General features: G+C 40.5%; 1 protein-coding gene across 3 annotated transcripts in view; it reads left to right on the forward strand.

Annotated features, from left to right (window-relative positions):
* Nucleotides 1-1,793, forward strand: part of ctdp1 (CTD (carboxy-terminal domain, RNA polymerase II, polypeptide A) phosphatase, subunit 1) — a 77,783-nt gene extending 75,990 nt beyond the window's left edge. For all 3 annotated transcript variants that reach the window (XM_010873807.5, XM_020050469.3, XM_020050470.3), the window contains one exon: nt 1,253-1,793. In XM_010873807.5, coding sequence (XP_010872109.4) covers nt 1,253-1,421 — 169 coding nt within the window. In that variant the 3' untranslated portion in view covers nt 1,422-1,793. The remainder of the gene's footprint in view (nt 1-1,252) is intronic.
* Nucleotides 1,794-25,282: the final 23,489 nt, after the last annotated feature.

Consider the following 25,282-nt stretch of genomic DNA (forward strand, 5'->3'; position numbering starts at 1 on the left):
GACCTAGGACACGCTGGAGGGACTATGTCTCCCGGCTGGCCTGGGAACGCCTCGGTGTCCCCCCGGAAGAGCTGGAGGAAGTGTCTGGGGAGAGGGAAGTCTGGGCATCCCTGCTTAGACTGCTGCCCCCGCGACCCGGCCCCGGATTAAGCGGAAGATGATGCGATGCGATGCGATGCCACGGTTTTATGCACGTAATTGCGCAACATATTTCTCGTTTTCTAGCCCTGGATGTAACTCAAGGATAGTACTAGATATCCTTCAAGTCTTTTGAGTCACTGAATGACCCCATTACATCCTAATATGTTCTGGGGTTACAAACTAGTCAGAGGCCAGGAAGTCATTCAGTTGAAAGCGAAACAGAACTAAACCATCAGGCTTCACCATTTGTTATGGGGGTTCAGAGAAAATGTGATTCCCCTACCTGCCTCATTAGTATCATACTAACAGGTCCTCTGAGTAGGTATCACTGGGTGTGTGGGGGGGGGGGTGTCCCCTTCTGTTCAACGAACCTCATCCTCTCACTCTCATTTCACCCCTACACACTGGCTTTCATCTGGACCTGGAATGGAGGAAGAGGCTGATTTATTACAGGCGTTCTACTCTATCTGACTTTCTTCTTTTCCCTGTCGTTTGTTTTGCTCTATTTCTGCCTCTCTTCTCTGTCCCTCGTCACCACTGCTTAGTTGGGTTCCTTTATGGGAACACCAGTTGGCTTCTCTTCTTCTGTGATATTCTTGGGCTCGGGGAGAATTCGTCTACAGTGTAGTAGCAGCATCAAGTGAATAAATCTAGTTCCCCTCGGGAGGAGTCTTCTACCCTGTCATTACTCTATCCACTGTTCTCCAAGGTGTTCCTTTTAGTGCTGTCTTAACTGGAACAAGGCAAATTATTTATCTTCAGACTAGTGGTGAATCATTTTTCTGTTGAATTGGGGGACAACTCTCCATTCTGTTGGAATCTTGTTTAGGGAAAAAAAGATCTTCCATGCAATAGTTAGCAAATGGTTACATGAAATGCTGTTCATTCCTTTGTTTTGCCTTCTGTTTGACAGTGTTGCCTTCGTATTTCACTGTCTCTTTCTCTGTCTGACCTACAAGTCTTCAGTGATGTGTGCACAGTGTAACGTCATACAGGAAATTGCCTTTCTACTGTTATGAATTCTATGTTTAATAATAGGAGATTGTGAGTGTCGACACACAAGGTTTTACTGGTCTTACTCATCAATCAACCATTCTCTACCTCTCTCCAGGGGACAGAAACGCAAGCTTGCCGAGGCCAAGGTGGAGGAAGCAGAGGAAGAAGAGGGGGAGTCGGCGGATGAGTCCACCAAGGACTCCAACGAGGAAGAGGAGGGAAGCAGCTCTGAAGCTGACGAGATGGCCGCTGCCCTGGACGCTGAGCTGAACGATTTCATGTGACATGGAGGAACTTGACCGGACGATTGATTGCAAACAATGTCCTGAAACCCTCCTCATCCCAGGTGTTTTTCAACCATGCGGTACCTGAGAATGATTCCATCATGTCTGTCTCACAGTATGCCTGGATGCATGTGTGTGTTGTAGTAAGGTGAATGTGTTTTACAGAATGCCAGGTTAGGGCTCTAAGATCCTCTGTGTGTAAATATAGTTGAAGATTAACTTTTTAGGATGGATTTAGAATTTTTCAACAAGAAACACATTTGTGTTGATGTTGTTTTATTGTGAGATGTGATGAATCTTGAGTAATTTAGTTTCACTTTGTTTGTTTTTCTATTATGACTTTTATATGAATTCAATAAATGATGATCATCATTCGTTGGTCGTATGATGCCAAAGAGTTTGAACTAGGCCAGACAGAGCCTGCAGCTAAACATTTTAATCTTAAATCACATCTTGTGTTGCCATTTCCTGTTATTTTTTTTAGGGGTTAATCAGTGAAACGTTCTTACCAGCAGAAACACAATGACAGCTGAATGTGTCCCTTTGGATCTTTGCCTCTGTTGTTTTTTCAATTGTGGCATTTGTGCTAGAGACCTAGATAGAGGTTGTGTGTGTGTGTGTGTGTGTGTGTGTGTGTGTGTGTGTGTGTGTGTGTGTGTGTGTGTGTGTGTGTGTGTGTGTGTGTGTGTGTGTGTGTGTGTGTGTGTGTGTGTGTGTGTGTGTGTGTGTGTGTGTGTGTGTGTGTGTGTGTGTGTGTGTGTGTGTGTGTGTGTGTGTGTGTGTGTGTGTGTGCGCGCGTGCACGTGTGTGTATGTGCGCGTGCACATGCACGTGTGTGTGTGTGTGTGTGTGTGTGTGTGTGTGTGTGTACATGAGTGTAATGTGAGGCCCAAAAGTATTTTGGAGAATGACATGTTTTGGCTCTTTACCCCAGCACTTTGGATTTGAAAATATATTATGACCATGTGGGTAAAGTGTAGACTGTCAGTTTTAATATTTTCAACAGGATTTCACAAATTCACTTTGTAAACAGCTGTCAAAAGTTTAGTATTTGTTCCCATATTCCTAGCATGTAATGAATATATATTATGCTTGTCACGTTTTCCCTTAGTTTCAGGCATTTATCTGCTTTATTTGCCAAGAAACTGTGGGGGGGAATGATTTGCTGAAACAGCATTGGGGCAAATCTGAAAAGCTGTTATCAAAGAACCATTCACATTGTTGTAGAAATGTTTCAAAACACTTATTTATTTTCTTTACAGTAAAAGTGACTAAGTATCACTACATGATTTCCCATTTCTATTTGAGACAATTATATATATTAAACAGCTTGATGTAATCATTGTGTGCTAGGAATATGGGATCAAATCCAAGTATTTTGACTGCTCTATACACACAAGTAAACATTTCCAAATACTTTCATTTGAAACTATTCAGTCTGTATAGATTTTCTTTGAAAGAGTCACAGTCCAAATACTTTACTCATTGGTACCTTATGAAGTCGAATGAGCCTTCATAGACAAAACACCACTAGGATGCACTGCAATACATCAACCTTATTTTCCTCATATAATTGTTACCAGAGGTCTACCTTCTGAGAGACCTGGCTTCAAGCTCAAAACAGGATGTATTTTAATTGCCCTTTGGTCCTCCTGTTGGTCCTCCTGCGGTCTAGATCAACTTTTCAACACCAACTAATGGCCAATAGTCAAAGTGGATCAAAATGACTGACGTATCTATAAATCACCTAACATCATAAAAGCGTCTCATTACTATTTGTAGATCCGTCAGTTAATTAAGCCACAATATATGAAGGTTTTGATCCTCAAGAACATGTTTTCTCTTCCGGTCAAAGGTTATTTTGAGATTTCACTAGTGATGACCGTTAACTGGTCGACAGACCATCTACAGTTTGGAGCGTTATAGGGTTGAGACTCATTAGTGAGGGCCTTGTTCAGTTTGAAAACACTGTCTAACATTGCTGACTGAAAATATCATTGCTTTTCCTGTATAGCAAATATCAAATTGTATCGTTATCCTGCTTAACGCAACCCAAATCACAGCCACAAAGTCAAATCTGTATTGGTGGAGCCATTTTCAAATCTCATTAGATCTTTTCCACCTCTGGCTGTTTCTACCAAGGAATTTATGTTTAAGTCATTTGAACAGGTATTGATTTACAAACTGGTACCATTTAGCCAGGTTATAGGGTTGATCAAATCCCAGTCTAAACTGTTCATAGGTAATGTTGGAATCCAGGGCTGTGATTGGTCAGTAAAAGTGAGAGGTTAACATAGTGCCTCTGTCATGCTCAGTCTTATCCCAGACCATAAGATGCCACTATACACTCAGTAAACACTGTCTTAATATGAACATGATTAGATGGATAAGTCATTCACCCCATCCTGAGTGATCTCTATTTCGTTTCCTTTTGTTATTTTCAATGAAAATTCTCATGTAAAGTATTTGTATATTCTATTTCATACTTGACTGGAAAGAAAATATACTTTGCATTAAATAAAGATTAGTTTTTTTATTTTTTGTCTGCTGAAGTTGAAGATGTTGGTGTGTTATCTTGAGATAAAGAAAATAACGTGTTCCCAGAGCTAAGACTGTTTGCTGGCCAACTCAGTGCTGCCATTTAACAGCAGTCCATAGAGGTTTGTTCAGCCATTCAAACAACAGATTTACAAACAATGTCTTTGTTCTGTATTGGCGAGTGGGCAGACAGGGTCCATTACCTCTCTGTGAACCTCTGCTGGCCCAGTCATGAAGGGGACACACACACACACCAATTCAATTCATGTCTAATAGTGTGTAACAAAATTGTTTTGCCTGTGTATAGTTTTTACTAGTGCAATAAATGAGCAATATAGTCCTATTAGAGTCCCAACCAATACCTTTATTGTAATGTACTCTCTGTATGGAACCTAATTCAAAATGTCACATCATACATGACATGGCATTCAGGGTTAATTATTTGATTTTGGTCACATCAGAACAGAAAATCTTTCTCCAAGCTCTTCAGACATTGTCAGTTAATCAGTCAAATGCCTTTTACTCCCATCTAGTACTCCACCATGAAGGCCTGATTGATTGAGCACTGCAAAAATGTTGTCCTTTTGGCAGGTTCTCACATCTCTGTAGAGGAATTCTGAAGGCCATTGGGTTCTGTGTTACCTCCCTGACCAAGGACTCAGTTTTGTCAGATGACCAGCTCTAAGAAGAGTTTTGGTCATTCTAAACATCATTGATTGTACAATGATTGAGCCTACTATGCACCTGGGAACGTTCAGTAATATTTCCTATAACCTCCTAAAGATGTATGCCTTAACACAATTCTATCTTGCAAGTTTATGTCCAAAGAGATGTAGATATTTGATAAAAGAATAATCAGTTTCCAGCTACAGAAGTCATTTACAACATTAACAATGTGTATTTGTTCATGTGATACCAACATAGTGGTGTACAGAGGCCCATCAGCAACAATCTGTCCTGTGTTCCAATGGCACGCTGTATTTGCTAAAATCTAAGTTTCATTATAAAAAGCTAATTGATCATTAAAAAACTTCTGCAATTATGTTTGCATAGATGAAAACCGTTGTGCTGCTTAAAGAAGCAATACAACTGCCCTTTAGACTAGTTGAGTAACTGGAGCATCAGAAATTCTGGGGTTGTTTACAGGCTCAAAATGTCCAGAAACAAAGAACTTTCTTCTGAAACTCATCAACCTATTCTTGTTCTGTGAAAAGAAAGCTATTCAGTCCAAGAAATTGCTAAGAAAACAAAGATCTCATATAACGCTGTGTATTACTCCCTTCACAGAACATCGCAAACTGGCAAGAGGACAAATTAGTGTTAAACATTACAGGGTCTAGTTTGAGAAACAGACTGCTCACAGGTCCTCAACTGGCAGCTTCATTAAATAGTATACGCAAAACATCAGTCTCAATGTCAACAGTCAAGAGGAAACTCCAAGATGCTGGACTTCTAGGCATAGTCGCAAAGAAAAAGCTATATCTCAGACTTTGCAAATAAAAAGAAAAGATTAAGATGGACCAAAGAGCACAGACACTGAACAGAGGAAGATTGGAAAAAAGATGATTTTAAGTTTGAGGTGTTAGGATTACAAAGAACATTTCTGAGATGCAGACCAAATGAAATTATGCTAGAGGAGTGCTTGAGTGCAATGTGATGGTCTGGGCGTGTATTGGTGGTAGTAAAATGTGAGATTTGTACTGGGTAAAAGGGATTTTGAAAAAGGAAGGCTATGCCATACCCTGTGGATGGCGCGTGATTGATTTTCTTCCTACAACAAGACAAGGACCAAAAGAAATTGATCCAACTTGTGGGAGAAGCATGGAGTGATAACACTTCAGATTACATCAACAACTTTAATACCAAAGGTCTGCAAGGCTAGTAATTGCTTCAAAATTGAATTTTGAAGGACACAATTATTTAAATTAAAGATTATGATTTCTAATGTTGTCAATTGCTATATTTCCTATTCTGACCCCAAAACATTGAACGGTAGTGTATACAGTGGGGGGAACAAGTATTTGATACACTGCCCATTTTCCCACTTACAAAGCATGTAGAGGTCTGTCATTTTTAATCATAGGTACTCTTCAACTGTGAGAGACAGAATCTAAAACCAAAATTCAGAAAATTACATTATATGATTTTTAAGTGATTAATTTGCATTTTATTGCATGACATAAGTATGATATATCAGAAAAGCAGAACTTAATATTTGGTACAGAAACCTTTGTTTGCAATTACAGAGATCATACGTTGCCTGTAGTTCTTGACCAGGTTTGCACACACTGCAGCAGGGATTTTGGCCCACTCCTCCATACAGACCTTTTCCAGATCCTTCAGGTTTCAGGGCTGTCGCTGGGCAATACGGACTTTCAGCTCCCTCCAAATATTTTTTATTGGGTTCATGTCTGGAGACTGGCTAGGCAACTCCAGGACCTTGAAATGCTTCTTACAGAGCCGCTCCTTAGTTGCCCTGGCTGTGTGTTTCGGGTCGTTGTAATGCTGGAAGACCCAGCCACGACCCATCTTCAATATTCTTACTGAGGGAAGGAGGTTGTTGGCCAAGATCTCATGATACATGGCCCCATCCATCCTCCCCTCAATACGGTGCAGTCATCCTGTCCCCTTTACAGAAAAGCATCCCCAAAGAATAATGTTTCCCCCTCCATGCTTCACAGTTGGGATGGTGTTCTTGGGGTTGTACTCATCCTTCTTCTTCCTCCAAACACGGAGAGTGGAGTTTAGACCAAAAAGCTCTATTTTTGTCTCATCAGACCACATGACCTTCTCCCATTCCGCCTCTGGATCATGCAGATGGTCATTGGCAAACTTCAGACGGGCCTGGACATGCGCTGGCTTGAGCAGGGGGACCTTGCATGCGCTGCAGGATTTTAATCCATGATGGCGTAGTGTGTTACTAATGGTTTTCTTTGAGACTGTGGTCCCAGCTCTCTTCAGGTCATTGACCGGGTCCTGCCGTGTAGTTCTGGGCTGATCCCTCACCTTCCTCATGATCATTGATGCCCCACGAGGTGAAATCTTGAATGGAGCCCCTGACTGAGGGAGATTGACCGTCATCTTGAACTTCTTCCATTTTCTAATAATTGCACCAACAGTTGTTGCCTTCTCACCAAGCTGCTTGCCTATTGTCCTGTAGCCCATCCCAGTCTTGTGCAGGTCTACAATTTTATCCCTGATGTCCTTACACAGCTCTCTGGTCTTGGCCATTGTGGAGAGGTTGGAGTCTGTTTGATTGAGTGTTTGGACAGGTGTCTTTTATACAGGTAACGAGTTCAAACAGGTGCAGTTAATACAGGTAATGAGTGGAGAACAAGAGGGCTTCACTCATTACTAACAGGTCTGTGAGAGCCGGAATTGTCACTGGTTGGTAGGTGATCAAATACTTATGTCATGCAATAAAATGCTAATTAATTATTTAAAAGTCATATAGATTCCGTCTCTCATACCTATGACAAAAATTACAGACCTCTACATGCTTTGTAAGTATGAAAACCTGCAAAATCGGCAGTGTATCAAATACTTGTTCTCCCCACTGAATATGTGACTCTCAGTGATTCTATACAATAACTCATCACCTTATTAAAGTATGTGGACAGGCTAGGAGCTGAGTTGACCCACTCGCTTCCTCTCTTCCTCTTTGGTATCATCAAACTTGCTAGTCAACTAATAATAGCTTTAGTATGTTCACTAGCCATTAGTAATGTCCTGTCTAATCAAATATGTTTTGCCTATGAATTAGCTAATTTACAAGCTGGGAGTTTAGGTCTTATGTGGACAAACTCTGAAATGAAAAACCCTAAACTAATAGGAATTGAGTTTGACACCAATGACACAAAAGATAAATTGAACAAAGAGCATGCCAGACAATCACCTTATAATGCCTTATAATGCAATGATGTATGGATCAAACATGGGAATACTGAAATTCAGTGAAGGTGTCTCTTAATCTCAGTCCCCGGGTGCAGTGGATCAATTTGTCAGTGTAAACAGCACAACTCTGAATAGCTGGCATTCTGGAAACAGTGAAAGGACAGACTTCTACTGAATTTGACATGTTGAAATACATCTTTCTTATGAAATAAGGTATTTGCACGATATAACACCCACACTACCTCCAATGTCCTATTCGGCATAACACTCTGTTTTGACTCTCTAACCTCTACAAACACGGCTGAAAAGTAATGCTAATTGGTGGGATAGCGGTGAGATGGCTGAGCAGCTTCTATCTAGTATACACACACTTGACATGAAATGTTGTTGGACACACACTATAGAGATTGGATGCACATTGACAAGGTGTCACAGGGGTGTAAAATAAAATTATGATCCCTGGTCAACATATGCCAATGTGGAATTTCTGAATGTAAAACCTATGACCTTGAATCTCTGCAACTTTTTTTTTTCCTTCAAACACATTGGTTTACTTGTTATTCCTTGTGTATATTATATCCAAAGTGCCTACAATGGGCAGAGAGGTGTGCCATCAGTGAAATATGAAAGAGATTGGGAGGTCAACCTCCCTGTCTGTGAGATTGGGAGGTTGACATGGGTCCCTCCAATTGGAGTGATGCAATGGCAGGATTTTATAATTTTCTATTTCTATTTACAAGTTAAGTGATAAAAAATTGGTCTTAAAAAAAAAGAAACAATTTAAATGATATACAGTTAGGTCTGGAAATATTTGGACACTGACACACGTTTAGTTTTTTTGTCTGTTTACCAAAATATATTCAAGTTACAGTTAAATGATATATGAGCTTAAAATGCAGCCTCTCAGCTTTTGTATTCACATCCAAATTGGAGAAATGGTTTAGGAATTACAGCATATGTAGCACCCTCTTTTTCAAGGGACTAAAAGTAATTGGTCAGTTGACTCAAAAGCTGTTTCATGGACAGGTGTGGGCTATTCCTTTGCTATGTCTTCATCAATTAAGCAAGTAAAAGTAGTTTATTCCAGGTGTGGCATTCACACTTGGATACTGAATCCATAACATGCAGTCAAAGGAGCTCTCAATACAAGTAAAACAGGTCATCCTGAGAAAAAAAGAACACACTGGTGAGCTCTGCAACACAAAAAGGCCTGGACGTCCACAGAAGACAACAGAGGTGGATGATCGTAGGATCCTTTCCATGTTAAAGAAAAACCCCTTCACAACATCCAGCCAAGTGAAGAACACTCACCAGGAGGTAGGCATATCATTATCCAAGTCTACCATAAAGAGAAGACTTCATGAGAGCAAATACAGAGGGTTCACCACAAGGTCCAAACCATTCATAAGCCTCAAGAATAGAAAGACTAGATTAGACTTCGACCAAAAATCATCTAAAAAAGCCAGCCCAGTTCTGAAACAGCATTCTTTGGACAGATAAACCTGGACCAGAAAGATGGGAAGAAAAATGTATGGAGACGGCTCATTATCTCAAGCATACCACATCATCTGTAAAACACAGTGGAGGCAGTGTGATGGCATGGGCATGCATAGCTTCCAATGGCACTGGGTCTCTAGTGTTTATTGATGATGTGACCGAAGATAGAAGCAGCTGGGTGGATTCTGAAGTGTATAGGGATATTTTGTATACACAGATTCAGCCAAATTCAAAGTTGATTGGATGGCGCTTCATGGACCGTGAAAGCAACCCAGGAGTTTTTTTAAGGAAAGAAGTGGAATATTCTGCAATGGCCAAATCAATTACTTCATCTCTACCCAGTCGAGCATGCATTTCACTTGCTGAAGAAAAAACTTAAGGCAGAAAGACCCATGAACAAACAACTGAAGACAGCTGCAGTAAAGGCTTGGCAAAGCATAACAAAGGAAGAAACCCAGCGTTTGGTGATGTCCATGTATTCCAGACTTCAAGCAGTCATTGCCTGCAAAGTATTCTCAACAAAGTATTAAAAATAAACATATGAATTATGATTGTGTTAATTTTTTCAATTAGATTTGAGCCCCTGAAATGAGGGGACTATATATGAAAATGGTTGCAATTCCTAAACGTTTCACAAGATATTTTTGTTCAACCCCTTCAATTAAAGCTGGAAATCTGCCCTGCAATTGCCTCTCGGTTGTTTCATTGCAAATCCAATGTGGTGGAGTACAGAGCCAAAATTATGAAGATTGTGTCAGTGTCCAAATATTTACAGACCTAACAGTATGCATAGGAATATGTATATGAAATACACTTAAAAAATAAATAATTATTGCTTTACTGTTTAGCCATGTTCATTGATTTATGCATTTCCATTTACCATAGCAGTAAAGGCCTTCTTCACTGTAATTTCAAATAATTTACTAATAGTTTTGCTCTACCTTCATTGGTTCTAAATCTCAATCTCAATTTGCTAAATGATCCACGGTATGATCACCTTTTTCCATATGTCCGCTTAGAAGAAAATGCTAAAGAAGGGGTTGGACTATATCCATTAAGAATGTGAGAACTGCCTATACAGCTATGTTGACTTTATCCAATTAAATAATTTTTATTGCTGTCCAGGTTAAATGTTAGTGATGGTTCTCCAACACTCTCTATCCCTCCATTACTTAATCCCTCTATCTTAGATTGGCAGGATAGTTGAGGAATTACTGAGACAACTCTTCTCTTTCACACAGGAATCTGTATTTCTCTAAGCACTCTTTCCCTGAGCCCTCGATTTGCTATGTTCCAGATGATTGACAGCTGGATCCCAGGGTGAACCATTCATCTATAGTTCCATGTTTTTAGTTCTTCCTCAGCTTTTTTCTATCTTCCTGTATTCTGTTCTCCCTATTTATACCTCAGGCTGAGACTGTAGCAATTGGCCCTTCCAGAAAGACAATAACCCCAAGCACACATCAAAATCCACAAAGAAATAAAAAAAATATTTGATATATTCCCAAAGACCTACATTTTTATGTCATCGGACCACGGCACCAGCTCCATTCAAAGTACCACTGGCATTTTGGAAACTACAGCCATTTATTTGGGATGGTTAACTTTAAGCCTACATATACAAGTGGTTGATATTCTGAATCATTCAAATGCCAAAAAGAACCCAATATCTACTGTAAACATGGGGGTTGATGTTATGGGGCTGTTTTACTTCTACTTGTCTTGAGGGCCTAGTTAAGCTACTTTACTGTACCAGGAAATTATAGCCATAGTGTGGTTGCCTCTGCCAGAAGGCTGAAATTTGGCAGGAAATGTATCCAACAGCAAGAAAATAACTCCAAGCACACATGAAACAAATAAATGGTTAATTGAATAAACTCAAGTGTATATAGTTTTGAAAAAAAAGAGGGCCTTCAACAAGCGAAGTGTCTGTAAGGACTACTCATAAAAAAGTATAGATCCTTTCTAATGTGTAGGCAATCTCCAAGACATTTTAGAAAAAGACACAGTGCCATCATTCTGGTAAGATGAGGTACTGAAAGCTATTGAAAACCAATCATTTTGACGCCTGGCAATAATAAAAAAAAAAAGGTACAATTCTCATTCTCTGTGTGAAAGTGTGAGTTGTCAGAACTGGATCCACAGTTTATTGCAATAACAGCTCAATTGATGACACATTGAGATGGAACAGGCAGTACGTTTCACGGTCTGATCACTTATTGTGGCAGCTGAAAATTGAGGGAGTACAAGAGGGACGCCTACGAGAAGCATAGCGGAACACATTCAATCATCATGCAATAGTGCTCAAATTACCTGGCCTGTTGGACATGACTAGTTACTGAAGAACCCTTCAGCAGCCTGTCTCAGGGGAGCGTGTATATGTCCCAAATGGTCCACTATTCTTTAAAATCCAATACTTTTGTACCACTGCTCTATGGCCAGGTACAGTCTGTGTCCTGAATACTCACAGAATTAAACCAAACTTTTGAGATCAGGGTTTTGGAGCTACTGAGTGCTTTCCAATCTGAGGTTCCCAAAATAGCTGATTAACTGTATTTCAATAGCTGCAGTGTAAATCTGTTAATGTGTTTAGTGCTGCTTGTAATAACTGGGTCAACTCAAATACACAAAACTGCAGCTCCTCTCGTGTGTGTGAGTGTGTGTGTGTGTGTCTCTGTATATGTTTATGGTGTATGTTTTTGTGTTTGCTGCTCACAAATTCCTTACAACTCTGGAACCTTTAAGTGCTATGTTCAACACTTCTTTTCAACACCCGTTTTAAAGTGCCCGTTTGGGAACAGCTATTCCGTGCCAGTGGTCAAATTTAATGAAAACCGACTCAGTTACCCTGTATCTCAATCATGTCCCCCTCACGTACTCACTGCATTTCCCACTGAGTGTGAGTCAGCCTGTGACTGGGTTCCTCGTGTCAACAGTAGCGACGGGCCGCTACAATCCCCTCCTTCATTCAGACAGCAGTGGGTTGTCAGTGGTATATATAAGGTATATTTGTGTAACGTTACATTAGAGAATGAGTGGTCGCCGAATTTAAACATTAAAGTGGATCTACTCAACCATACTGCGTGCACTGAGCAATGGTTGAGCTTAAAAGTAATGATAATATTAATAGTCAAAATGTTTTTGTGATAGCATTTTCCTCTATATCTCTGTGACAGCAGGAGATCACTGGCCTCAATATAATCATCTAGGAACATTGGATTTCGCAGCCAGTCTCTCACCCGCCTTCCCTAGGCAGGTTCACAAGAGCTAAGGATTCTGACAGAGCTTACAAGCTCCATAACAACCCTTTTAAAAGCTGGAATCCTTAATGGTGAAACAGCCACATCTCTTTGCGACATTACAACAACAAAGACATTACTGCAAACAAAGAACCCCCCCCCCCCCCCCCCCCCCACCTTCTATGCACAATAGAAGAGCAGTAGATGAGCACAATATGCACATTAACCATGTGGAGGGACACTTCAACTCAACATCCGAAGGAACAACGACGGTGCTGAGGAGGACGGTCAGGCTGTTTTCCCCCCCGACTGACGACACCATCTTTAAAGCTTCTCTCCCTCAGATGGCGTCGGCATTTTAAAAGCACTCGTTTCTGACCACAACGCCTGATTTCCCTTATTCCCTGCTCACTCACTCAATCAATCAATCAATCAAATGTATTTATAAAGCCTGTTTTACCACAGCAGTTGACACAAAGTGCTTTACAGAGACACCCGGCCTTAAACCCCAAGGAGCAAACAACAGTAGTGTGGAACTTCTTCCCGTTATCCATTGACCAGTGAGAACTATGGTGAGGGATATTATGTACTTTTCATAAAGTTAAAAAAATAACTTTATGGAGACTACCAGAAGATTACAACTACAGCTAATGTATCTGTGGCTGTGGATTTATCACAGTCATAAGACCTCTCTTTCTCACAAGACCCCCGAGCGTATCTGATCCCACTGTGTCCTTGTTGCATGTCGTTGTTTCTTGTTGTGTTGTTTCTAGCACTGAGTGGACATGATCGCGTCTAGCTATAGTCAGTCATAATGTTTACTGCACTATTAATGACCTGGTGAGCCAGGGGAGAGGTGGGGGAGATATTTTCTTTCAAATACTGTAGCTGGGCTATATTTAGCATGCTGGCCCTAAAGGACCAATCCAGTAGTCCCAAAGTGCAAACAACACATGCTAAATCAATGAGCAATTCCTGGGGTAGGTGGAAATGTTGCACATCTGGGAAACTAGATTGCCGCTCAATGTGTCCATTGATGTCTTTAAATTGTAACGCTTTGAGTTTTATTATGGAGTTATTACGAGTTAGTAATAAGAAGCTGGTTAAACTGAGCTTAAATCAAATAAATAGCACCCAGAGATATTTAAAGGGATTGTGAAGCCTTAACGTTGGAATCCACCATAGGTGAAATTGCAGCGCTGTCTGTCCCAAGGCTATTGTTATTGTTTTAGTTTTGATGACAACCAGAGCTGGGGAGCGCTAGGGGCTTAATGCATTAAAGAATAAATCATTTGTAGTACACATGTTGCTGTTCCATTTCACTTGAATTTATTGTCTGTGTTTACAGTAACCTCTTTGTTGTTGTTGTAATATCGCATACGGATGTGACAGTTTGGATACCAAGGATTCCTGCTATAATCTTCAAATGTGAGACATCATTTTGTATCCTCTTAATTAAATTGGCCTGCCCATTTTCTTGGCAACTCACGCTTGTAATCTTGAGAAACGGGAGCTCACAGCACTGAGGTCCAGGGCGCTGCTGTGACATTTTGATACATGCTAACAACCCATGCAATACATTAAAGAACCTTACAGTGGATGGGCTGGCAGGAAGACATGCAGAAGAGAAATAAAAGAGAGAGAGATAAGATAGTGAAAGAAAGAAGGACATTCTCTGACATCTGCAGCCCTTCCTGTTTATGAGATGTGTCATAAGGACCAGGACAGGAACTGTAGTACACAATCTATATATGGACAAGAGAGACATGTCTCTGCCAGGCAGCTCTCTGGTCTCTGGCTGTTTTCCCCGTTAGCTTTCCATGATTGGCTGTTGACTGTGAGGCACTGACCCTAACCATGATAAGGGTGGGGGGAGGGGGGGGGGGGGGGCGGGAGGTGGCGGAACAGGAGGAGGTGGAGTGTTTGATGAAGGAAAGGGAGGAAGAGTATGGCTCCCATTGCAGCAGGCATCCAAACAAACCTGGTCGTTTCCTGTGACTGTGTTTTTGTAGAGACTAGATGGTCAAACTGACTCTCAGCAGCAGGTTACTGTCATGGCAGCATGAACTGTAAATAAAGTGGATTTATTTCACTGCAAAAAGGTCACTGAAAATAAAGTTTGGCAAATGGATTGTGATCTGTCTTTTTTTAGCTGGCACTGAGTTATTCCACTGAGCAAAATCACTGATTTGCCCATCACAGAAATATGAGAATGACTTGACATCAAAAGAGCCATGATACTGACAGACAGACTGTTTACCTTTACCTTCATATACATTATGTACTGTTCATCCTGGTGAACTTTCAGTCCACATTCTTCCTATGTAGACCTACCTGTTAGTTAACATGGCTCTTCTCTACAGGTGTGCTCTTAAGTTTGCATTCCCTGGAAGAAATTGTAACATTTTGGCAGTGAGTTTGAAAATATGACTGATCATGCAAAAATATATATTTAAATATTTATTATATATTTATTTAATTAAGGATAATGATCATATGAAGCCATTTATTATCATAGTTGTTTGGCTCCTTTTTAAATCATAATGATAACAGAAATCACCCAAATGGCCCTGATCAAAAGTTTACATACCCTTGAATGTTTGGCTGTGTGACAGACAAAAGGTGACGCACACACAGTTGAAAATGACTATTAAATGTGAATTTTCCACACCTGTGGCTTCTATTTAAATTGCCATTAGTGTCTTTGTATAAATAGTCAATGAATTGATTAGCTCTCATGTGGATGCACTGAGCAGGCTAGATACTGAACCATGGGGTGCAGAAAAGAACTGTGAAAAGACCTGTGTAACAAGGTAAAGGAACTTTATAAAGATGGAAAAGGATATAAAAAGATATCAAAAGCCTTGCGAATGCCAGTCAGTACTGTTCAATCACTTATTAAGGAGTGGAAAATTCAGGGATCTCTTGATACCAAGCCACGGTCAGGTAGACCAAGAAAGATTTCAGGCCAAACTGCCAGAAGATTTGTTCCGCATACAAAGAAAAACCCACAGCTAACCTCAGGAGAAATACAGGCTGCTCTGGAAAAAAACGGTATGGTTGTTTAATGGAGCACAATACGACGGGGGGGGGGGGGGGGGGGGATTTCTAAAGGCACAGAGAATCTTGAAAATAGATGGCAGCATGTTATCAGAAAATATTGGCAGACAATTTGCATTCTTCTGCACGAAAGCTGCGCATGGGACGTTCTTGGACTTTCCTGCATGACAATGACCCTAAGCACCAGGCCAAGTTGGCCCTCCAGTGGTTACAGCAGAAAAAAGTGAAGGTTCTGGAGTGGCCATCACAGTCTCCTGACTTTAATATCATGCGGTTCATGCAAGACGACCAAAGACTTTGCATCACCAGGAGGCATTTTGCCATGACGAATGAACAGCTATACCACCTGCAACAATTCGATGCCTCACAGACAACTATTAAAAAAGACTGCATGCTGTCATTAATGCTAAAGGGGGCAATACACAATATTAATAACTAAGGGTATGCAGACTTTTGAATAGGGGTCAGTTCATTTTTGTCTTTGTGGCGATGTTTTGTTTTATGATTGTACCATTCTGTTATGACCTACCTACGTGAATCCCATAAGAAATAAAAGACATGTTTTTTGCCTGCTCACTCATGTTTTCTTTACAAATTGTACATATATAACCAATTCTCCAAGGGTATGCAAACTTTTGAGCACAACTGTATCTCTCCCATCTCTTCTGTATATCTTCCTGTAGACAGAAGCAGGAAATCAGGAAACAGATGCATTGACACACATGCTCATAAATCTAATAACTGAAGCTGAGATCATGAGAAGATACTACCTTATTGGGTTCTTTATCTTGGAAATGAAGAATGTACAGGGAAATCAGTTATCTATAAACTACTGAGACTCGCAGCAATTTAAATTTAGGACAATACTCATTTAGCAGATTTTTTATTTACACCAGTTCATATGCACTTAATATTATAATATTATTCTTACATTTAACTATATATAATCTATACATGGTACCATGGTTAGGAAAATAATGTTTTACCAAGTAAAAGCAAGTAGTATCCTTTTAATGTACATTTATTTTATCAAGTTATATGGAATTGTTTTGAGTATATTTCTTATGAGGCAGGCATGGTTTTATCTGCTAAGCTCTTTCAGCGGTCAATTCCTATAGGATATCAATATAACACATAGATGCTTCTCTCTGAAACCTTCTCTATTGCATGGTTGCCAATTTTTTATCTATCTTTGTAGATCCACAGTATATACTTGGATTAGTTCCTTTGAGTTACAAGAGAGGAAAAACATCGCTCTCTTTATATTTCTTCGCCTTTTGGTATGAGGACAGAGTTGATATGACTAATACAGCTAAATTAGAACGTGTCAATCATGTTCCTGTTCTTCCAGCACCTTTTCAGGTCTCTGGCTGAAAGAGACCTTGAGTAAAGAGCAGGAATCAACATTCTTTCTGCCCCACTCACTTCCACTCCATCACTCTTCTGAGGTCTGTCTATGATGGATCCCTGCTGAATGCACTCCCAACTCCAAGTCATTATGGAGGTGACATTTCAAAGGAGAACAATTGAAAAGAGGGGCTGTTCTGTGATTCAGACCTACATTATGTGCTACAACCTGAATGGGCACTTTATTCAAATGGATGTGACTATTATGGTTCATTATCTTATAATGATTAAGTTGAATGCCACATTTAATGTTCTCTCCGTGGTTTTACAGAGGAAGTATTATTCAAATGATGGGGGAAAGCGGAATTCTGTACATTTATGCCAGAAGAAAATATAGATTTTATTGTTTTATGTTTTTAGCAATAGGGAGAAAGTTAGAGGAGATATTGGGCTGGAATTGCAGTAGGAATCAAACCCATGCTGTAGTGATACCAGAAACGGTGTGGTAAACCAGAAAATATGATCATATCACACCAGTCCTCAGGTCTTTACACTGGCTGCCAGTTACATATAGGATCGATTTTAAAGTATTACTACTGGTATATAAATCGTTCAAAGGCCTAGGACCTCAATACATTGCAGATATGCTCAATGAATATAAACCCAAACGAACACTCAGATCATTAGGATCACATCAGCTAGAAATACCAAGGGTTCACTCTAAGCAAGGAGAGTCTGCTTTTAGCTATTATGCCAGTCGCAGCTGGAACCAGCTTCCAGAAGAGATCAGATGTGCTCCTACAGTAGTCACATTCAAATCCAGACTCAAAACACATCTATTTTACTTTGCATTTAATGAATGAGCACTGTGCCACTGTCCGTCCGACTGTTTTCACTGTCCTTTATTTTATTATATTTTTTATTCTAAACTGTATTTGACATTATATTCTTAACGGTTTTAATTTTTCTTATTTCTTCACTGTTCTGTATTTGATTTTATATTCTTAATGGTTTTTATTATTTCTTATTTCTGTAACAGTTCCTCTGTCAAATGGATATTTATGTAAAGCACTTTGAATGACCATTGTGTATGAAATGTGCTATATAAATAAAATTGCCTTGCCTTGCCTTGCCTCTACTCATTTTGCCTCATGACCCATCAAGCTGTACTAGGTCATTTGGAGAATTAAAGTGCTTTGGAGAATTAAGTTGATGTTCATTATAATTCCTACAGACTTAGCATTGCATTTATTCTGCTAATAATAGACAACACAGGATACCCAAAAACATTTAAACAGTTTACATTCATATAGATATAAATGGGTGGTGAGAGTATAGGAAAATATAAGATAATTAGATATGAGCAGTGAATATATAATATATAGATGGATTTACAGTTGAAGTACACATTTATGATAACGGTTTATTATATCTAGATGCATGGACATTAACAAACCTAAGTTGGAGGGCAGTATGGTTCAGCTAATTACTTTTTGGTGGCTCAACGTTTCTGAACATAGTCTTATTAGTCCCTGTGGGACAGATGGCAAGTTGATTAAGGGCCACAGCTTGGTGAAAGAAACCATTTAGGTGGCAGGGTATTCAATGATGGTAGACCTGCACCCCCCTCCTGCTCTTCGCCCCGCTGGAAGATCATTTTGGGAACGAGGGTGACCTGGGTGGGTGGGGTCAGACCTGGGTGGGTGGGGTCAGACCTGGGTGGGTGGGGTCAGCGATTTATTCCTGCAGCAGGCCGATGGAGAACCAAACCGAACGCTGATAGAAAAGATGAGTGTGTGTTGTACGACTGACATGTGTAGTCTGACCTGGGACTTATTATTTTTTCAGCTGCTGCAAGTGATTCATATGCCGATGTGCCTTCTTGGGGTGGTTTCATTTGAATTGTTCATCAATATTCTGACTGTGTTAAGTTATATTGACTGTACTAGGCCACAAGGCACATCACGGTCAGGCTTGAGTCGTTTAACCGGTGTGTTGTTGGAGGTACAGCTATCGGTGTAGAGTAGCGCTCCTCTAGTGCTAAGGGAGGAGGAGTCCAAAATGTGTTGGTCCAGTAAGTCAGTGACACCCTTAGAGAAGGAGCTGGATGCATTCAGCTGGGAAAGTTTGTCTTGTTGTCGTTCTGGCATGGATACAAACAGTATCCTTGCATATATCTTTGAGTTGTTAGGGTATTACAGTAGTGGAGGCCTATGTTTTTGTTGTAGTGGAGGTATATGTTGATGTTGTAGTGGAGGTATATGTTGATGTTGTAGTGGAGATATATGTTTTTGTTGTAGTGGAGATATATGTTTTTGTTGTAGTGGAGGTATATGTTGATGTTGTAGTGGAGGTATATGTTGATGTTGTAGTGGAGATATATGTTGATGTTATAGTGGAGGTATATGTTGATGTTGTAGTGGAGGAATATGTTGATGTTGTAGTGGAGGTATATGTTGATGTTGTAGTGGAGGTATATGTTGATGTTGTAGTGGAGGTATATGTTGATGTTGTAGTGGAGGTATATGTTGATGTTGTAGTGCAGGTATATGTTGATGTTGTAGTGGAGGTATATGTTGATGTTGTAGTGGAGGTATATGTTGATGTTGTAGTGGAGGTATATGTTGATGTTGTAGTGGAGGTATATGTTGATGTTGTAGTGGAGGTATATGTTGATGTTGTAGTGGAGGTATATGTTGATGTTGTAGTGGAGGTATATGTTGATGTTGTAGTGGAGGAATGTGTTGATGTTGTAGTGGAGGTATATGTTGATGTTGTAGTGGAGGTATATGTTGATGTTATAGTGGAGGCCAATTTTGATGTTGTAGTGGGGTTTATGATTGGCCCCTTCCCATTACTTCTGGATCAGTCCAATGGGAAATGTCACCCCAAAACAATTATCAAAAAGATAAATGCTTTTTCATAATTTATTTCCACCCACAATGAATCTTCAGTCTCCTGTATTAACAGCCTTATCTCCAGTCCTGACTTTTTGCAGGAAGCAAGCTTTATCACCATTTTACACAGTAGCCATATAGCAAGGTTTGACATTTCAACTCCATCATCTGTTTCTCTATCCACCTCTTCCTATTTCTCTCTTCAAATCTTTCTGTTGGATCCTGCCGAATCCCATCAGGCTTTGTTATGTTCTCCACCCCCTTGATGGTTTTCTTACCATTGGTACACCTTTGTCCCCTCCTGGTCTTTGCTTCTCCATCGTTGTCTTGACCTTTCACCGACTTAATGTCCCTCTCCAAGGGAAACCTGACATAGCCGAGGAGATAGCCATTTGATCATCTTCTATTCTTCAAATGACTGCATATCTTCTCCTAAAGATGTTCATATATATTTCAGCCATAACATTATGACCACGTGTAGGTCCCCCTTTTGCCACCAAAACAGCCCTAACCTGTTGAGGCATGGACTCCACTAGACCTCTGATAGTGTGCTGTGGTATCTGGCACCAAGACGTTAGCAGCAGATCCTTTAAGTCCTGTGAGTTACGAGGCAGAGCCTCGAGGAGGCCAAGTCAACACCTTGAACTCATTGTGTTTCTTAAACCATTCCTGAACCATTTTTGATTTGTAGCAGGGCGCATTATCCTGCAGAAAGAGGCCAATGCCATCAGGGAATATCGTTGCCATGAAAGGGTGCACATGGTCTTCAACAATGCTCAGGTAGTTGGTAAGTGTCAAAGTAACATCCACATGAATAGCAGGACTCAAGGTTTCCAAGCAGAACATTGCCCAAAGCATCAGTGCCTCCTCCGGCTTGCCTTCTTCCCATAGTGCATCCTGGCACCATGTGTTCTCCAGATAAGCGACACACACACCTGGCCATCCACGTGATGTAAAAGATTCATCAGACCAGGCCACCTTTTTCCATTGCTCCATCCAGTTCTGATGCTCACATGCCCATTGTAGGTGCTTTCAGCAGTGGACAGGGATCAGTATGGGCACCCTGACTGGTCTGTAGCTACGTAGCCTGATACGCAACAAACTGCAATCCACAGTGTGTTTTGACACCTTTCTATCAGCACTCCCATTAACATTTTCAGCAATTTCAGCTACAGTAGCTCATCTATTGGATCGGACCACACGGGCCAGCCTTCACTCTCCACATGCATCTATGAGCCTTGGCCGCACATGACCCTGATGCTGGGTCACCGTTTTTCCTTCCTTGGACCACTTTTGATAGGTACTGACCACTGCAGACCGGGAACACCCCACAAGGTCTGCAGTTTTGAAGATGGTCTGACCCAGTCGTCTAGTCATCACAATTTGGTCCTTGTCAAAGTCACTCAGATCCTTACTTTGAGGACAGAATGTGCACTTGCTGCCTAATATATCCCACCCACTGACAGGTGCCATGATAACGAGATTATCAGTGTTATTCACTTCACCTATCAGTGGTCATAATGTTATGGCTGATCGATGTATGCACCCCCATCTATCGGTCACGGTAGATGCTTATGCATCCTCTCAGCCACTGCATGAACTACCCTGCCTTGTCCTCTCATGTCTGCCTTTGTCAACCATACCAGCCACCCCTTTCCATCCAGAACTCCACAATCCGGATGTAGCTGGTGAGGATCAACTTCTTTAATTTAATCTGTACATCATCTGCTATCTACATCCTTTCTTGTTATCCCTGTATGGCAGACATTGCCACCCTTGGTACCTTCATTGTCTTTATTGGTAAATGGAGTAAAACCAATTAGCAGAACCACAACATTCAACTTGTTCCCTCAACTTATACAAACTCACCATCCCTCTCCTTTCAATCCATTATTTATCAACGTTTTTGATTCCATCAGAAACCAGCCAAAAGGGCATTGGCTCCCAATGCCGTGCCTAGTTCCTGTCAATGTTTTCCCCCTTCCATGTAGTTTTTTCCTTTGAGACCATTTCCTTTGCTTTCCTGGGGTCTAGGTTTGAGACTCTCTGTGGCCACATCTGTAGAAACACACCACCTCAACTATCTCACTAACCATCAAGCAACTGCAAACCAACAGCTCATTTCCTCAGGTTAACTGCCGCAGCATGACCACGATGACTAACCCAAACTCCAAGCCAAGCTCTACAGAGTCCTCCCCGGAATCTATATCCACTAACCTCCAATCCTTCCTCACGGCCCCCCCTGAACTCAATCTGTCATCCATTCCCTCTCCGTAAATATTGTAAACTTAATTCAATGTCTGGTTCTTTAACATGTGAGACAGACTGTTTCTATAAAAATGACAGACTCACAATAGCTATCGGCACAGTGTACATAGAGAATACATTATTTTGATTGATGTGGTATCTGGTCTAGGGTGATATACACATCTCATCATGTGGCAACTCAGCAGTACAACATGAAACTATAAATCCTTTGGTTGTATAGCATCAGCACTGCTCTGGAGTCTGGACATAACTCTGTTTGTGCCAACATATTATGGGTCAAGAGGACCATATTGGGGATCATTTGAATACAGTAGACTCCACTACCACAGTGATGGTAGTGGAGATAAACAAGACTAGCAGTGATGTTTTGACAGACTACAAATGAGAGCAAGTGATGGTTTGTCGACACATCCTCTATCATTGATGTAGTCACACAAGACTAGTTCTGGGTTATCTGACACTTGACCAGACAGCAAGGCTGGGTGCTTCAAGCTTGCATGACGTGTTAACAGGTGGAGTTTTTGTGGGCAAGAATACCACTGTATTGTAGCTGAACCTGCTGTGTAGGTAGATTCATTCTAAAATTCATGTGTATCATTGATTGCCAATGGCTTGCAACAGTCTGGCCCGCTGGTCAAAAGAAGTGCCCTAAGTAAAAAGTAGGGTGCCATTTAGGACTCCGGGCAGACTCCTGTTTATCTGGACTGAGTCTCAATTTCTTCATGTCCACAGGTTTTCTTCACCATTCCTTCTGTACATTTTCATCCTCTTTCATACACCATTCCTAAATTGTCGACAAAACCCTGAGTGTATGAATGTAATCATGGTTTAATAAAAAGCTCATTACTCAAAACAACACTTACAGAGTCAGTTGATTCTCCGTCAGAGGGCTTGGTTGGACAGGAGTATTAAGTGAGATAGTGGAGTCAGAGTCGATGTTGTATCTCCTCCTCAGCTGATGCTGCACATCCTAAACACAATTCATCAACGTCACAAACCCCAGGGACCGTTTAATAGCGCAGTAATGTGATTCATGTTTACTCATCTTAGCCAGTGTAATACAGTTTCTTGAAACTTTCTGCTGATTTGTTGTTTTCTCACACAGTTTGGTAGGAAGAGGTAAACCAGTATTATGCACTCGGAAAAACTCCTGAGAGGGTAGAAGCATTTAAAAATGATTGACAGCCAATCAGTGATTGACAGTCAATCAGTAGACTGTAGCATTTTCTTTTTCTCAAGGCAATAAAAAATAAAAATCTGGAAATGTCTATCTCTACTATGGAAAGACATATTGGTACCAGCATAAAGTAGATATTTATGGAGATTAATGATCTTTAGCCAAAACAAAATGTAATGGTTCTCCAGATCCTATCTTAATTAGACATTAACTAGTTATAAATAAATTTTATCTTGTTAATTCTAAAGAATGTTTTCCTTGAGATAAGAAATGAGATCAGAGTACATCATCACAGTGTAACTTATTCCTCTTTTAAAATCATTTAGTCATCTATCGTGCTGCCATTTTGACGTTATTCCTTTCTAGACCAGAACTTCTTGGTTCTCTGAAGACTGAATAGGTTTGCTAGGGGTGGGTAGCCTGGCGGTCAGAGCTGACCAGTAATTGGAAGTTTGCTAGATTGATTCCCTGAGCTAAAAAGGAGAAAAATCTCTTGTTCAGGCCTTGTGTTAAACAATTAACCCTAATTGTTACAGCGAATGAAAGCATTTGGAGAGTTTATTTTGTATGTTGATAAGCCCCTCGGCTGGTCTCTTGAGGTCCAACTGATGGCTTGAAAATTTGCGAACTGTGTTTTCCCAGGACAACTCTGTACCTGACAAACAATTCTCTCTCATGTTAGTGGCCAAAACTATTAATACTGGGCCATAAGAAGAAAGGTTCCAAGATCCAGTAAAATAATGCAACTACTTATTTAATATAGACTTTCTCAAAAATAAGGTAACACATGATAAATGAAATGGATTACATTTGTTTCATTGGACAAGAAATGTTGGAGCAAAAACACGTTTGCAACCCCTATTTCAGTTTACTCCAAGGTAATTCTGCCAAGAATTGCCAACTTGGCAGAATTACCTTGAATTGTCTGTTAATTACCACTCTGAGAAATGCAGGTGTCTAAACATTAACATGATGTTGAGTGGCAACTGACACATCCCTCAATGAAAACATAGGCTGAAAATATGCGCATCATCTTATAGGAGTTGACACCATATTTTCACAGAAACATCTGTAGTGGGACAAAGGTAGGCAAGCATATGACACTGGAGTGCACACCATAACTAAGCCCTGGACCTCTTTCAGCTTTAACACATTTCACATTTATGCAAATGAATTGACTGGGGCTCTTATCTTCAGTTGAAGATGAATCACATGATGAACTGAGACATTCTTCACTCACAACAGGCTTTTGGGTCACACAGCATGTCATAGAGATGTTCACAGTTACAGTAGTTGGCACATAGAATCACCCAATGACTGGACAGATTTCTCTGGCTCCCTCTAGAGGTGAGGGATTATGACCTGTCACCTCACTGATGATTTCACAGCAGTGGTTCTCAACTCCAGGCCTCGAGAACCAGAGTACTGCTACTTTACTCTCTCACCCTCTAATCGGGGACTAATTTAGAACTGGGAAAACAGGTGTGATGCAATTAATGACCAGGCTGTATAAAAAACTAGAATTACTGCGGGTTTCTAGGCTCAGAATTGCGATCCACTGCTTTAAAGTGAATGATCTTAAATGGTCAAGCTCTCATAGTCAGAAATCATAATCCAGACTTTTACCTGGGTCACTTAATCAGGAGAAACTTGGGGCCCTAATTCACTCTTTAAATATTTGTGTTTGCTGTAATATGTATTGACAAAATAACTCAATTCAGTCACGAAGTATAGTCTTCATTCCAGACAATGGTGGACTGGTGAATAACCTTAACAATATGACAGTGTGAATAATGCCATAATGTAAGCCAGTGTCATCACCTGCCTGTGTCAGCCCACATCTGTACCTAGTTGTTCATCTACATAGGTCAATCATTAGTGATTCCATCGTTGCCAGGGGTGTTTTGTTTCTTCATCCTTCAGAAAATAAATAAAGTAATTACA

The sequence above is a fragment of the Esox lucius genome, chromosome 10 (genome assembly GCF_011004845.1).
Source record: "Esox lucius isolate fEsoLuc1 chromosome 10, fEsoLuc1.pri, whole genome shotgun sequence".
NCBI lineage: Eukaryota > Metazoa > Chordata > Actinopteri > Esociformes > Esocidae > Esox > Esox lucius.